The sequence below is a fragment of the Chrysochloris asiatica genome, unplaced genomic scaffold, assembly GCF_000296735.1.
Source record: "Chrysochloris asiatica unplaced genomic scaffold, ChrAsi1.0 scaffold00406, whole genome shotgun sequence".
NCBI classification, from domain to species: Eukaryota; Metazoa; Chordata; class Mammalia; order Afrosoricida; family Chrysochloridae; genus Chrysochloris; species Chrysochloris asiatica.
In genome coordinates, this window is record NW_006408924.1 from 65754 (window position 1) to 82419 (window position 16666).

General features: G+C 38.2%; 1 protein-coding gene across 1 annotated transcript in view; it reads right to left on the bottom strand.

The window, feature by feature from the left end:
• LOC102838440 (synaptotagmin-1-like) overlaps window positions 1–16666 on the bottom strand; it is a 329110-nt gene that overhangs the window by 10667 nt on the left and 301777 nt on the right. Inside the window, exon 7 of the mRNA XM_006876697.1 lies at window positions 5985–6118. Within this exon, the coding sequence (XP_006876759.1) occupies window positions 5985–6118 (134 nt within the window). The remainder of the gene's footprint in view (window positions 1–5984; window positions 6119–16666) is intronic.

The following is a 16666-nucleotide window of genomic DNA, read 5'->3' on the forward strand; positions in this document are numbered from 1 at the left end:
CTGTCTCTTCTTGGGTAATATAGGGAGAGAAAGAACCCCCCAAAGTTGAAAGGGGGAGCATAAAACAGCAAAACAGCAACAGCAAAAAAACAAGAAAAAAAAAAAAACCCACCAAAAAACAAAACAAAAAAAACCCCCAACAACATAAAAAGAAAACTAGATTTGCTACTGTAGTCTATAATCACAGAAAATGGAGAGGAGGGAGAGAAGAAAAAAAAGGTTATGTAGCCTCATATGTTGTTGTTGTTGTTGTTAAGTGCTGTCGAGTCGGTTCCAACCCATAGCGACCCTGTACAGGGTTTCCGAGGGTGTAAATCTTTACGGGAGTAGAAAGCCTCATCTTTCTCCCACGGAGCAGCTGAGTATGACTTTAATGTCCTCTTTCACCTTCTTCCCTTCAAAGCTGCCTGAGAGATTTCATGATACAACTCTTGGTTGTTATGGTGTACCTTAGGATTTAATTTAATTTTCAGCCTGTTTTGTTTTTAAATTCTCTTTTCCTCTCTGCACCCCTTGGTCTGGCCTTTTTGCTATTGAAAAAGAGTTCAGAGCCGGCTCTTTGGCTGAGAGCATCTGTGTGCATGAGTGGCAGAAGAATCCACCAGTGGTGGGTATGGGGGTGTCCATTCACTCAGGCTCCCCCTCTAGTCACCAGAATGGAGGTGTGCAAACAGTGTGTGTGTGTATGGGGGGGCAATGAACAGATACCCAAAAGAAAAAGAAAAAAAAAAAAATCAGAACAAAGCAAAACTGACAAAGTATATTGTCTAACTTTGCTCTGAGGTTCACTTGGCATCATTCTGTGGTGGTTATGCTCCCCTGCTTGGTTTTGCCATTTGGTCTCACCCAAGTTGTCGGCTCCAGGCTGCTGAGCCCAGCAGATTTAAAAATACGTGATTACTTGCTTCTGCTACAAGTTCCACTAGCTATAAGCCTTCAAACTTTAAAAATATTCCTACTTATGTGGTTCAAAGTTTTGGATTGCTCCCCTGAACCCTTTTCACCTGGTATTCTGTGGTATTGCTGATGGCTAACTTCACTGCACCTCTACCCTATCTGCCCTCCATTTCATTTTTGACAGTTTCCAATTTTCCTAGAGTCATACTTCACATATTCCATATTCCAATTATTAATGGATGTTTACAGCTGTTTCTCTTCATTTTGAGTTGTTCCCCATCAGCAAATGAAGGTCCCAAGGGCTTTACTCCCACAGGCTTTACTCCATTCGTGTCATCACAGTCTACTCTAATTTGAGGAGGCAGCTCTTCCCCAGTTGCATTTTGAGTGCCTGCCAACCTGAGGGGCTCATTTACCAGCAGTATATCTGGCAGTGTTCTCTGCAATTCATAAAGTTTTCAGTGACTAAATATTTGGAAATAGTTTGTCTCTTCTTTCTTTTAGTTTGTCTTCGTCTGGAAGGTCATCTGAAACCTGTCCACCGTGGGTGACCTTGTTGGTATTAAAACACCCGTGGCATAGCTTCTAGAATCACAGTAATTCACAAGCCACCATAGTATGACAAAGTGACAGATGAGTGGTGGTCCGATTTATAGTTACTCTGTATAGGGTTTCCGAGGCATTACATCTTTTGGGGGAGCAGAAAGCCTTATTCTCTCCTGTAGCAGTTTGTGGGCTCAAACCTTGGATCTTATGGTTTGAAGTCCAGTACTTATCATATGTAGCACTAAATAACTAAGACATTTGCCTGAAAGAAAAGCTATACCATTATAGTATGAAAGAAACACTTTTGTAAAAGCATATTTTAGTTCTGCTTTCTAAGTAGTAAATTTGCTTAGTCAGAATATGTAATGATTCTAATTTAGAAACTGAGTGCAAGGACAAAGAAAGAGTTTTAAATAAAGCAGAATATAGAACATTTGATGGCCAGAGTAAAAAGGAAAAGAAAATACGAATCCAAGGCCTGATGAAGATCCAGCTGACTTCTCGCTCTTTAGTGGCTTTGTACTCTGAGAACTGCATTATTACACCAGCATGCTGGGAAATGTCACTGATGTCCAGTCTTCAGAGCACAGAAAATGATCCCTTTTGAAAGTGGAACTTAGAATGTAAAATGCAGTACACTGACAATAAAGGAGACAAACTCCCATCTTCTCTACTGTAGTAGCATTGGACTCAGTCCATTATCAAGGGAATTATATTTCAATTGGGTGGTGTTTGGATCTGAGACTTTCGCTTTCAGAACTATCTCTAAGCAAATTTATTATGATGCAATCACATTACAGGGGATGGGGTTGTGGGGGAACATTATGTACAAAGTAAATAAGGGGTTTTTCACAGTTTGGAATGAGTTTTGATTATTCCACTTAAGAATGCATTGATTAGTAGCACTGAAGAAAAAAAATATCCTTGTGAAGACCTTGGGTTAATTTTTCCAGCTGCATTTGTCATTTATTTATATATACATTTGGAAGGGGCAACACTTGTATGTGCTTGTAGAAATCAATATATTTTGCTTCTGTCATAATATATTCCTTACAGAAAGAAAGAAAGATGATCAGATAAGCCTGTAACCTCAGGATTGATTGGAGAAATTTAAAGCCCTATTTTAGTGTGTGAAACGTGAAATTGTGCTGTCTGAAAAACTGCAAAGTATTAAAGTAGAGGTAAACAACATCTTTGTGGGCTGGGGGATGGATTCAAGGATCAGAAAAGGATGAATGCAGTCAAGCAGTTGCTTGCTCATTATTTCTAAGCCTAATGTACTCCTCCAAGCTTCTTACTGTCTTGAGAAAACATTATCTCCTCCAAAATGCTGCCCTGGAAATCCAACATGTCTTATTTTTCATGTGCTTCACTTTCAACATATTTGCATCTGTTACCATTTGTGGGTGAAAAAGGACATTATTTGTTTATTTATTTTAAATATATTGAATTGTTGCTCCAAGGAGAGAGTTTGCAATTGGAATTTTTCATATCAATGCTCTGCCTTATATTGCTTTCCAGAACTGAAAATAAGGATATCAGGAAATGTTGGTTTCCATAGGGATGTCTTAAAACTAAAAAGATTGCATTTAACAAGTATCACAAACTAAATTATGGGGGAAGATTGGATGTTTAGGGAGTCCTGATGTGGCACTGTGGGCTAATGCATCAGACTGCAAAGTCATTTGAACTGCAAGGTCAGTGGTTCAAGCTCACCAGCTGCTCCTTGGAAACCCTATACAGGGTCACTATGGGTAGGAACTGACTCAACGGCATTTAATAACAACAACAAAGTGAATCCAAGGAGTCCTGGTGTGGTGCTGTGGGTAAATATGCTGGACTGCAAAGCTGGTTTGAACCACAAGGCCATCGGTTCAAGCTCACCAGCTGCTCCTTAGAAACCCTATACAGGGTCGCTATGGGTTGGCACTGATTAGATGGCACTTAACAACAACAACAGTGGGTGTGAAGCGTGGGTTCAGTGGTTCAGGTTAGTGAACAAGTGACTGGGGACAGCAAAGGACTCCCTTCAATGCTGGTTACTTATGAACTGCTGATAAAAGTAAACAGCATGTATAATTGGCCACCATGTAAATGTATAAGAGAAAAGTGAAATATTTTAGGATGGTGGGATTTTAGGCAACTTTTGATCATTTCAAATTATGTTACACAATATACAATAGATTTATAACCTCGGAAACCCTGTTCAGGGGCACTATGAGTCACATGTAGTAATTTAAATTTAAGTAAAATGAAATGAATTAAAAAATTTAGTGCCTCAGCTGCACTAGCCACATTTTCAGTGCTCATTAGTCACCTGCCACTAGTGGCTACCATATCTGACAGTATAGATAATAAAATACTCCCACCATTGCAGAAAGTTCAATTAGATAACAGTAATTGAAAACTTGCTTTAATCTTATTGCTAGAATATTGTTCTAATTAAATATTGTTATGAGTTGGATTGTGTTCTCCACAAAAGATACGCTGAAGACCTACCCCCTAGTACCTGTGAATGTGTCATGTTTGAAAATGGGACCTCTGCAGATGTAATTGAGTTACTATGAGATCATTAGGGTACACCCATATCCAGTATGGTTGGTGTTCTTCTAAGGATAGGATGTGAGACATAGACAATGTGATGTCAGAGGCAGAGAGTGGGGTGATGCTTCTACAAGCCAAGGAACACAAATGATTGTGCAAAACCAAGAAAAAGGCATATAACATCTTTTCCCCTAGAGCTTTCGTAGAGAGCATGGGTTTGCCAACATCTTGATTATGGACTTCTAACCTGCAGAACTATGAGAGAATGTATATTTCTGTTATTTTAAGTCACCCAGCTTGTAATGATTTGTTATGGTAGCCTTAGAAATATAATACAAATATTAATTTAAATATTAATTTGAAAAAGAGACAATATCAGCATTGTGAATAAAGACTCAAACCATTTACTGAATGCTCCTATATACTCCTTGCACTGGACCGACCACAAGGCTAGTTTGAACCACAAGATCAGAGATTCAAACCCACCAGCTGCTCCTCTGAAACCCTACACAGGGTCACTGTAAGTTGGAACCAACTCTGCAGTATTCTTCTCAGGGCTTTGTATGCATAACCTCACTTGACATGGGTTTTGTTATTGTTTCTATTATGCATGTGAGAAAATGATAAGCTTCAGTGTCTTATCTATAAAATAGGGACAAGAGTTCCTTTAAATGAGACTATGTGCGTAGAGTGCATAACTTGGATTTATGATGGCACCTATCATCATTTTGTTTTATTGTCACAGCGATGCTGTTTCCAAGCAGCCGTCGGTGAATTTAAACCACTGACCTTGCCGTTCAAATTGACTTTGCGGTCCAGTGCTTATCCTACAGCACTATACCAGTATTGTTGTTGTTGAGTGCTGTCAAGTCAGTTCCGACCCATAGTGACCCTGTATAGGCTTTCTGAGGAGCAGCTGGTGAGTTTGAACCATAGACCTTGCAGTTCAAACAGCTTTGCAGTCTGGCGCATTAACCCACAGCACCACACCAGGACTCTATACCAGGATTAGAACCATATAAATTGTTTAATAAAATATAAAAATAAAGCACCATTGCTTTATCATTTTAAGTCTCTGACACCCTATATAAATAGGGTACAATAGCCTGTAATTTTCAGATATGAACTTTTGATTCTGACTGTTTCAGTATACTAATGAGATGTGAAAATTTAAATACATTTCTAAAAAAAGAAAAAATCCTAAGAGGACAAATATTTTCACATATAATACACACTAACCACCAGGTTTTTTAGTTGACTAGGCTCTGGTAGCATAGTGGTTACGAATTGGGCTGCGAACCACAAGGTCAGCAGTTCGAAACTACCGCTGTTCCACAGGAGAAACATGAGACTTTCGGCTCCTGTAAAGATTTACAGCCTCGGAAACCCTGTACAGGGTCGCTATGAGTCGGAATCGACTCCACGGCACATAACAACAACAACAAAGGCCCTTTCACAGCAATTATTGTTTAGTAAATTAATGTTTCATATTTATAAAACTATCCATCCATTTTAACTTAGACACAGAAAGCTGAGTTTAAATATTCAATAACATCAGTTCAGCCTAGTTTTCTTCATTTAATAATTAAAGATGAATAGTGTTGCATATTTCTCTTATCTCTATTTTCTGGCTATAAAGATATGATGAGAATTACATATTATGACCTGGGGTAAATAGTTGAAGCTAATTATCTCTTGAACTTTTAAGTTTTGTGGGTGCACTTTGAAAATTAACAGACCTGTTCTGTTGATTTTCTTTTTCCTACTTTATTTCTGCTCAACAGAAGATGCCAGCTGCTTCTGGCTCATGAATCAGCACATCTTGTGCTGCAGAGTTTATCATTTCCCACTTAATGTAACTTGAGCATCACATGTGCCTGGGAATGGCAGCCCTAATGAAATCATGCACACTGATCATTTACAAGGACTGTGTGTATAATGCATGCAGTCTGAAGGAATGGAATCGAATGAAAAGACAAAACTAAGTTTGACATTACCTGGATTTGCTCAAAAGGTACTTCAAAGCTGAATGACTCATTGTAGTAGGGGTTAAGTGTGTTCTTTTTAATTGTTGTCTTTTTCTTCTTCAGCCTCTTGCCATTCTGCATCAGATGAATTTTCACATAAGGATCTGAAAAACAAAAGCAAAATTTTTAGGCGATCAGATCATAGTTTACATCTAGATTCTAATTTAGTTTATAAGAAGACCAAATATTTGCAACAGGTAAATGATTGTGTAGCATATATTTAATATTTTTGATTTCAAGAATATTTTAAATTAAAGGATATTAAGTAAGCTATAGGACATGGTTTTTGTCATGGTATCTCAGTATTTACAGCTGGATCTAGAAGATTAGAGCAGTGGTAAACTAACTCTTTGAAATTCTCTTTAATATGTAACATTTGTCAATGTCTGTGGTTTAAATGGGGTCCTGGTTCAGTGCGGTAGGGAAAGTACTGGATTACTAACTGCAAGGTCAGCCATTCAAACCACCAGCTCCTTGGAAACCCTAGGAAGGGTTGTGATGAGTTAGAACCAATTCGATGGTACTTAACAACAACATGGTATAAATACTTTTCCCCATGGCCAACTTCAAGCTAGCAACAGTTTAATAGTTGGTTTGTAAAATTCCTAAATATTTAAGAATTGACTCTCACTAGTAAGTCAGGATGGCAAGACTTTGTCTCTCATACTTTGGACATGAAAAATATCAGGAAGGATCAAGTTATCAGGAAGGATCAGTCCCTTAAGAAGGACATAATGCTTGGTTAAGTAGAGGGTCAGCAAAAAAGCAGAAGATCCCCCCCTCCTCCAACAAGATGGATTAACACAGTGGCAGCAGCGATGGGCTCAAATTTAACAATTACTGTGAGGTTGTTGCAGGACCAGGCAGTATTTCATTCTGTTGTGCCTAGGGTCTTTATGAGTCTGAACCAATTCTAAGGGCACTTAACAACAACAACAAAAGTAGCAAAGAGCTAGCTGCAACACACCACTGCATGGGAGTAAACTCTTCATAGAAAGAGGACAAAGGACTCCATTCATTCATTCATGTTCAATGAATCAGTTAAAATTAGTTGAGTGTCTATAATGTGTTAGGTACTGTGTTAAGCTCTAGGGATAGAGTAATGAACAATATAGACAGTCTTTTCTTCAGGATGTAAGTTTAGACTTGTGGGTGAAATAGACAGTAAACTTGTACAGAAATGAAAGTCCAAGTTGACAAGAGTGCTGTAGTAAAAATAGGGGCAAGATAGTGACATTATGGCGAATACTGGGGATGGATAGGGGGTAGTTGCCTTGAATAATAATGGGCTCTGCTCACTGTTGGTTTTTTAATGGTGGGTGATAGGGAAGGAATGTAGTTGTTATAGCTAGTGTGTTTGGGCAAGGCCACTTTGAATGGAGGTGTGAAGATTGATGGGTGAGAAGAACCAGCTTTGTGTGAATGTGTGTGTGTATGAGAGAGAGATGTGCCAAAATACATAAGATGGGCCTCACCATCTCAAGTTGTGAAGAGTTTCAAGTATTTCAGGAAAACAGAAGTGGTCAGTACACATAGAGGTAATGAGAGAAGGAATAGAAAGATTTCCTTGACAGGGTCCCCAAAGTCTCTTGGTTGCTAGGTGCCATCAAGTTGGTTTCAACTCACAGCAACCCTACACACAACAACAGAATGAAACACTGCCAGACCTTTGCCATCCTCATAATCATTGTTATGTTTGAACCCATTGTCACTGCCATTTCATTAAGGGTCTTCCTCTTCTTCTAAGACCCTCCACTTTACCAAGTATGATGTCTTTCTCCATTGACTGCTCGCTCCAGGCAACATTTTTGAAGTATGAGAGATACAAAGCAATAAGTCAGTCACTAGAGGGGTGTTGTTGTTGTCAAGTGCCACTGAGTTGGTTTTGACCCATTGTAACCATGTATAGGGTTTCTAAGGAGCAGCTGGTGAGCTTGAAGTGCCGACCCTGCAGTTCAAACTGACTTTGTAGTCCAGTGCATTAACACACAGTGCCACACCCCAGGATTCCTACTAGAGGGTTACGAGTTCCCTTTTACTAGATGGAAAAACAGAGTGCAGACACAAAGGTTGGATGCACAACATACCTTTAGGCCACTAGGAAACATGACTGAGAAAAGTTCTTTTTACAGTGAATCCATCTTTCTGGTCATAGCTAATGTTGATTTTTGGTTCCAGGGGGAGAGATTTTGTTTAGCAAAGTTCCCTGGCTTCCCCTTATTACTCATGTATACTTTTAGAAGCTGGGCAGGCCTCTGCTTGCTCTTTGGCAAAGACTGAAAACTCATTGCTGTCTCCTCTATTTGTATGTTGAAACTTCATCAACCTAACTAAGGCATAGGTTTATTCAAGAGAAGCATACTATTTTTCTGTTCAGTCAGCATTACTTAGATTTGGAGATTCAGTGAATGATGAGAAAAGTTCCTATACATCTGTCATTTGATTGAGCAAATTAAAAAACTCAACAAGATACTTTTAGATTTTGATAAGAGCTCTGATTTGATGTGATTAGTGCCTTGGGGAGAGCAGAGTAATTTAAGAAACATGATCAGGAAAGTGCTCATTGAGGAGGTGATGTCTGAGCTGAGAACCATTAAGACAGAAGGGACCAGTCATTTGAAGACATGATGGATACTTGTCCCTGTTAGAAGGAACAGGTACATACCAAGGCCCTAGGGTGCACGAGGCAGTGAGGTCGGAAGGGTAACTAAAGGCCTGCTCTTCTGTTATTTTTATGGGCAGAAGCTGTCCATACTGGCAGTCATTCATTCAAAGGAATTCTATAATATGATATTTAAAAGACAGACCAAAGTTCTGGAAAAGGAATAAGTTTAGGCTGCTATGAATGGATAGTGTCAATCCTTGTTTTTGTAGCTGCTCTCTGATATAGATACCAAAGCTACTTATTCTGCAGGTAAAGTTCCCATCTTAATCATAACTTAGGTAGACCATCACTTATGAGGTCCAATTCTTTATCAGTTTTTCTGCCTGGATAAATTTTGACAACCTAAGCCTGATATGAGGAATCCTGGTATGATGTAGAACAAGCACTGGACTACTAAACCCAAAAGTTGGTGGTTCAAAACCACCAGCCACTCCTCAGAAACTCTAAAGGGTTGTTATGAGTTGAAACTGTCTTGAAGACACAACCACAAGCCTGATATGAAGTGGTCCCATTGAAGCATCTTCTTGGTCCAGCAAGCTGAAATCTTAGCCTCAGTAGTCTCCATTTCTGCCCATTCTTATATTGGCTTGACTTCCTAAGTGTCCTCTGATTCATTCATTGAATTGAAGTCTTGTCCTGAACTCTTGTCCCTTTGGAGATAGCCTTCCTTCCTTCCTTAGCTCATTAGTAACTTCTTATGGGATCTGGTCCTTGTGCCGGTCTCCCTAATTAATTACTGGCTGAATTTTCTAAACTAGAGGTACACTCACTTAATTAATGATAAGTTACACATGTTTTAAGAACACACATCATTTTTTTAATGCAAGGATAAATAACTTTTCCTACAGTGTAGGATTCTATAATGTATTCAGTTTTAGGGACTGAGTTAATTTTCTTCAACAAAGCAAATGATTTGTCCTTATCTGTTTAGAGTTTCTTTGTGGCTTAGGAGTCCTGGTAATTGCATATGGGACACAATTTTATGGAAATGACAAAATAGTCTGTAATAAGAGTCATTAATGTTGCTATTGCTTTTCCTGAGTACAGCTGCTGAACATTATGCATGACATCCAAATATCCATTACATTTTTGGAAACATAAATAGCCCAGGGAAATATGCAAGCTAACAAATTCAGCATCTTTGTGGTTTCATCACTTCATCCCATTCATCAAAACAAGCACACGTAAAGGTTGATAAGCTTTCTTCATGACCATCTAGCGAATCTCTGGTATCACTGAAACAAGCACAAGACTTACCACATTTCACTTTATTTATTTATCTAACAAAGAAGTATTTTTTAAAACTTTGGTAGAAATGAAGCTCTCTTTTTTGATGTCTATGTAGCTCCTGGTGTGGCACTGGAGGATGAGCACTGGACTGCTAAGATTGATGGTTCACACCCACCAGCCACTCCTTAGAAACCCTATACAGGGTCACTCCGAGGCAGAACCAGCTCGATGGTATTAACAACAAAACAGCATATCACTCCTAGCTCTTCTTTGATGAGATTCCCCCCTCCTGTTTCTGAGATGGTTCATTTTAAACCCATGCTACAGTTTCATGTTTTTACAATTACAATGAACTCTGGTGTGATTCTGTAGGATAAGTACTGGACTACTAAATGCAAACTAACTGCAAGGTTGGCAATTCAAATCCACCAGCTGCTCCTCAGAAACCCTGTATAGGGTCACTATGAGTTGGAACTAAGTCAACGGTGCTTAACAGCAACAGCAACAACAAAAACAGCATCCACAGTTAATCATGTCATCCTAACAGTGTCTTTTCCCACCTTCTCTTATGCAGACCCGGAAACATTGTTGGTGGGAGTTACAGCCTGTGGCTAGAAGAGACATTAGATAATTCACTACATCGCAGTCAGACTTCCAACCTACAGAACTGTAAGATAATAATTTTATATTGTTTCAAACTGTTATGGATTGAATTGTGTCTCCCAGAATGTTGTGTTGTAAATCCTAATCTTTTTGCCTGTGTTTATAACCTCACTTGGGAATGAGTTGTCTTTGTTATGTTAATGAGGCAGGATTAGTGTAGGGTGTGTTTTAGTCAATCTTTTTTGAAATATAAAAGAGATTAAATAAGCAAGCTAAATAAACAGAGTTGAGGGGAGAGAGATGTTAAGCTGTCCACCAAGAGAGAGAAAACTTCCCCAGAGCTGAAATCCTGAATTCCGACTTCTAGCCAAGTACTAATGTGGTGCTGCAGGTTAAAGTGCTGGACTGCAAGGTCATTTTGAACCACAAGATCATAAGTTCAAGCTTACTGCTGCTCCTTTGAAATCCTATACAGGGTTGCTATGGGTCGGAACTGACTTGATGGCACTTAACAACAATAACAACAATAACAACAACAACAGTAAACTTTGAGCACTAGCTAACTAAGACACAAGCCATTTGTGGTCTTTTGTCACAGCATCAATAAGAATCTAAGTAAATTTGAAGAGAGAATGCTACTTTTTAACAAGCAAATTTGAGGATGAGAAACTACTTAATTGGTCTAGAAAATGATCTTTTGGGAAAAAGACATAATTTTCAATTTTCTGAAAATGATTAATCTCTCTTTTTTTAAAAAGCAGAGACCATGGAACATTGTTTTGGCATTTTAATTAAAAAAATAAAAAATTGAAAGCAGGCATATCATTAGAAGATATAGTTAGATATAGGTGTTTCAAGATACATGGTAACTTAGTGAAAATGGATGAAATGTTAACTGAGAATAATTTTAAAGTATGAGTTAGTACAAAATTTAAAATAATAATGAACTGTTTTTGTAACTTTCCATAAATTGTTGGTCCTTTCTATCAGTGGGCTCTATAGGCACATTTTCAACCATATTGTTATTGTTATGAAGTGCCATGGAGTCGTTTTAAATTCCTGGGGAATCAAAAATATTTGAGGGGAAAAAGCAAGTGGTTAAAACAATCCCTCAAAGGTTAAGTTACTGTTATTGTTAGGTGCCATCGAGTTGGTTTGACTCATCGCGACTCTGTATGGGGTTTCCAAGGAGTGGCAGGTGAGTTTAAACCGCCAATCTTGTGGTTCAAAATGACCTTTCAGTCTAGTGCATTAACCCGAAGCATCACACCAGGACTTCAAAGGTTAAGAGGGAACCTCAAAATGCTATTTACATAGTATTTACATTGTATTGGGCATTGTAAGTAACAAAAACTCATTTGTTTTTGTTGCTAAGTGCCATCAAATCGGTTCCAACCCATAGCAACCCTGTATAGACTTTCTGAGGAGTGGCTCCTGAGCTTGAGTTGCTGACCTTGTGGTTCAAGGGACTTTGCAGTCCAGCGCATGAACCCACAGCACCATACTAGAACTCCCTTTGGACTCATCGAGACTCTGTATAGGGTTACTGATAGTGGCTGGTGGCTTTGAACTGCTGATCTTTTGGTTAGCAATCCAGTACTTTTTCTATAGAACCACATCAGATATTTAAAGTGTTTGGGAGGATGTATGTAGGTTATATGCAAATACTATCATTTTCCATAAGGGACTTCAACATCTTTGGATTTTTGTATCCTCTAAGGTCCTGGACTCCTGGTGTGGTACTGTAGAATCAGCACTAGACTGCTAAACATAAGGTCAGGAGTTCAAACCCATCAGCTACTCCTTGGAAACCCTATATAGGGTCACTGTGAATTGGAACTGACTTTCCTGCACTTAACAACTAGAAGAAAGGTCTTGGAAAAATCCCCCATGGATAGTGAGGGATGACTATATATGCCATCCATGTTTTTACAAAATGATTTATCGTCTCATTTAATCTTCACTACAATTCCAGCGAGGAAACAGGGACTGACAAGAGGTGTTTTTTTTTTTTTTTTCTAAGAACTCATACTGGGGTCTTCTAATTTCAAACCCACTGCTCTTCGAAATATACAGAAGACACAACTTAGAATAATTGGATCTATAAGTTCAGACCATGGAGCCAAACTAACTTGAATCTTGGTTTGGCTAGTTACTAGCTGTACCATCTATTAATCTCTGTGTGCCTCAGTTTCTTCAACTCATAAGTAATAAAAAAGATAATAGCTATCTCATAGAGTAATGAAGATAAATTGAATTACTATACATGGTAAACTCTACAAAGTGTGCTGGCACATATTTTTATTATTATTAGTTAGTTTTATTATATCTTTGTGACAAGCCTATCATCTAAGTTAGCATCTATGAATCTTTCAGCTCACTTTGCTGAACTGGAGCCAACCATTAACAAATGGGAAAGTTGTTTCTCATTTGCTGCAGAGGTGAGCCAGGTTGTCCCAAGTGCCAGATTTATTTCCAAGAAGAAGCATGCCTATTTTAAGCAACTACTACATTAATCAAGAATTTAATTGTGCATGAGATAAAAAGGAAAGAAAGAAGTTCTTTTGTCTTAAAGTGTGAGATGAGAAACAAATTCCATATCCTGTACAATTCCTCTACCCTTCCTTAGTCAGTACATCAAATTACACAGAGTTGAACAAACTCAGAGTTTTAAGTGGAGTCTTCATTACTGAAGCTCTGGCATTGTTGTTGTTGTTAAGTGATGAGGAGCTGATTCCAACTCATAGCAACCCTGTATAGGGTTTCTGAGGAGTGGCTGGTGGGTTTGAACCACTGAATTTGCAGTTAGCAGTCCAGTACCTATCCTACAGTGCCAAATAATTTGAGTCAAAACTATGATTTTTTTTTTTTTTTTTTTAGCTTTCTTTCCAGATAATGTAGGAGATTTGGTTAGCACCCATTTGCTAACCAAAAGGTCAGGAATATGAACCCACAAGCAGCTCCACAGTTCGGTCAGATTTACAGCTTTGGGACCCTACTCAGCAGTTCTAGTCTGTCCTATAGGGTCACAAGTTACTCAACATCAGTGGAGTTTGGTTTTGGTTTTCCAGATATTAAGGCCAGCTAATGGTAACACTTGGAGTCCTGGTGTGGTGCCGTGGGCTAATGCGTCAGACTGCAAAGCCATTTGAACTGCAAGGTTGGCCGTTTAAGCTCACCAGCTGCTCCTCAGAAATCTTATACAGGGTCGCTATGGGTCAGAACCGACTCAACAGCACTTAACAACAACAACAGTAGTAACACTTGGACATATAATGTATGAAATATCTACTTTCCTTATGCAAAATAATAATAATACGGAAATGGTGAAAAGGAATCCCTCAACTTTGCAATTTATTGTTGCTATGAAAGATGTGCTAATTGTTGTTGTTGTTGTTAAGTGCCATCGAGTCAGTTTTGACTCATAGCTACCCGATATAGGGTTTCTGAGGAGCAACTGGTAAGTTTGAACTGCTGACCTTGGGATTTAAACAACCTCACAGTCCAGTGCTTATTCTATAACATTACACCAGGACATGCAGTAATTAACTACTGGTAAATGAGAAGAGGTACTATGTGTACTTAATTTTTTCTATTGACTCCTTTTGTCAAATAATGCAATATGCCTGCAGTTTCACACAAAACATTTATAGTCTGCTTTCTTTCCTTCTGGTTTCCAGAACTTCTTTCTTTGTTTCATTCATTTCTATCCAGAGTGAGTAAGAAAATTATTGTGTTAAAGCTACAATGATAAGATTTGCCAAACTATTTATTGCACCGAAATAATAGAGAACTTGGAAGCACTATTACATATTAGTGGGGTTTTATGGGATCCCAAGATGGTGACTAGATGAATGCTTTGGTATCAGTAGCCATTTTGAGAAATCATCATAGAGACTGGTTTAATGATTACTCGATCAACTCTAGCCTGTGAGTGACTGTGAAGGTGGAAGAGTGATTCCACAGAACATGGACATAGACCAAGAAGCAGCTGTTAGAACAGAACAAGGGGATACTGAATGATTTTAAATCAGGGAAGGTGTGTGCCAGGGTTGTATCCTTTCATCATATTTGTTCTGTCTATATATTGAGCAAATAATCTGAGAATCTGGATTACATGAAGGTGAACATGGCCTCAGGATTGGAGGAAGGCTCATTAACAACCTTCAATATGCAGATGACACAACCTTGTTTGATGGCAGTGAAGAGGAATTGAAACACTTACAGACAAAGATCAAAGATTACAGCCTTCAGTATTGATTACATCTCAATGGAAAGAAAACAAAAATCCTCCCAACTGGACCAATAAATAACATCATGATAAATGGGGAAAAGATTGAGGTTGTCAAAATTTTCCTTTTGCTTGGATCCACAATCAACACGTATTAAAGCAGCAGTCAAGAAATCAAATGCAGTTATTATTATGTTAGGCAAATCTGTTACAAAAGGCCTCTTAAAAGTGTTAAAGAGCAAAGATGTCAGTTACTCTACTTCTCATGAACAATTAGCCACCACATCCTGCCAATTTAATTTCATGTGGTCTGTCTAGTTGGTTTTTCTCTTTCTAATTCTTTGTCATATTCTAAGATCAGAAATTTAATTTCTCTTGCTATTATGTGTTTAAATTCAAACTATTCTTCATATTATTGCTCAAGTTATATTTTATCATGCCATTCATTTCATTAGCCACTTCAGTGGCTTACCTACTAAAAAATCTAAGCCATTCCATGGCATTCACAGCCCTATCCTAACTTATTTGCTTTATCTCCACAAATTCTACTGTCTATTCATAGTTGATACTCACTTTTCCTCACAGAACATTTAAAAGTATGTATCTTTGAATTGTCTGTTAGCCTAAAATGTCCTTTCTTGCTTTCTCCATCTTTATCTCAGTTAAAAGTCACTTCTTCCCTGAATATTTTACTGATACTTTTCTCAGGTACCCATCAGGGAAAACTTCCTCTGTCTTGCAGCATTTTCCTTGTCACATTGCACAGGACACATGATTTTCATTTCTGGTCCTTAAGGATTTCTGTAGTAATCTAATTGTATAAAAACAATATTCCTATGGGAGAATGTGTTTTGAGTTCAGAGCAATTGACTTCAAGATTAATTTTCAGAAGGTTATCTGTTTGTAAGATGGGAATTTCCTCTATTACTATTCCATACCTCCTATAATGTCCGAGAACATTGTCACCACCTTCTTCTCTTAGGCAGTTCTAATGTCAAATTATACTAACTTCATAGGGATATAATTGAAAACACTGGCTGTAAGCAACGAATCTTTCATGTGAGATATAAAGGAACCACTAACAGCCTTTGGTATTTACAATGAGAACTAAAAAGTAGCATTTCAAAGTTGCATAATGCAAGATGCCTACAGATTTCATTTTGACAATTTGCATAATTATACTGTCCTCGTTCTTAACTACTACAGTGACCATGAGCCTTGTAACCGAGGCTTTTCTAATTCAACCAAAGGCTTCTTTTGATAAGAAATAGCCTCATTTCAGCTGTTTTATTCAATCTGGTGTGGAGGAACTTTAGGTATTATTATTCCTTTCATATTTTATTTCCATTTAGATAATGTTCATTAAATGTCACCTTATACTGTTGGATAGGGAAAGCAATATTTGTACCAATTAGAGCCCTGAAATTTATTTTACTTGAAAACCCATGTTAAAATGGTATAAATTGTAAAGCTAACTTTTTACTGGGTTATATGATGGAAAAGCCCAGAAGTTGCACTGTGTACCAAAGATTGCTAATTGTCTCTAAGATCCATTTTCCATTTTTTTTTTCTTTTTTTTTATCAGTAGAACCTCTGCAATTTTACTTAGCATATAGTAACACAGCTAGAAATATTTCTCCCAGATTTTAACAACTAAACGTGGCCAACTGACTAAATTCTGGCTATTGAATGTGAGTAGAAGTTATGTGTGTAATATCCACAACATATCCTTAAAATGGTTGTCGGGGACCGGCCTTGACACGAGTGTTTGGTTCACGAGGAGGGGATATCTGGTGGCGATAGGGATAGCAAAAGAATACACAGAAAGACACAAAGAGGGCGACAAAGAGACACCCCGAAACCAGGGTGGATGCATCACTGGTGGGCAGACTTGGGACTACAGGCATCGTGGCCTCTGCAGGC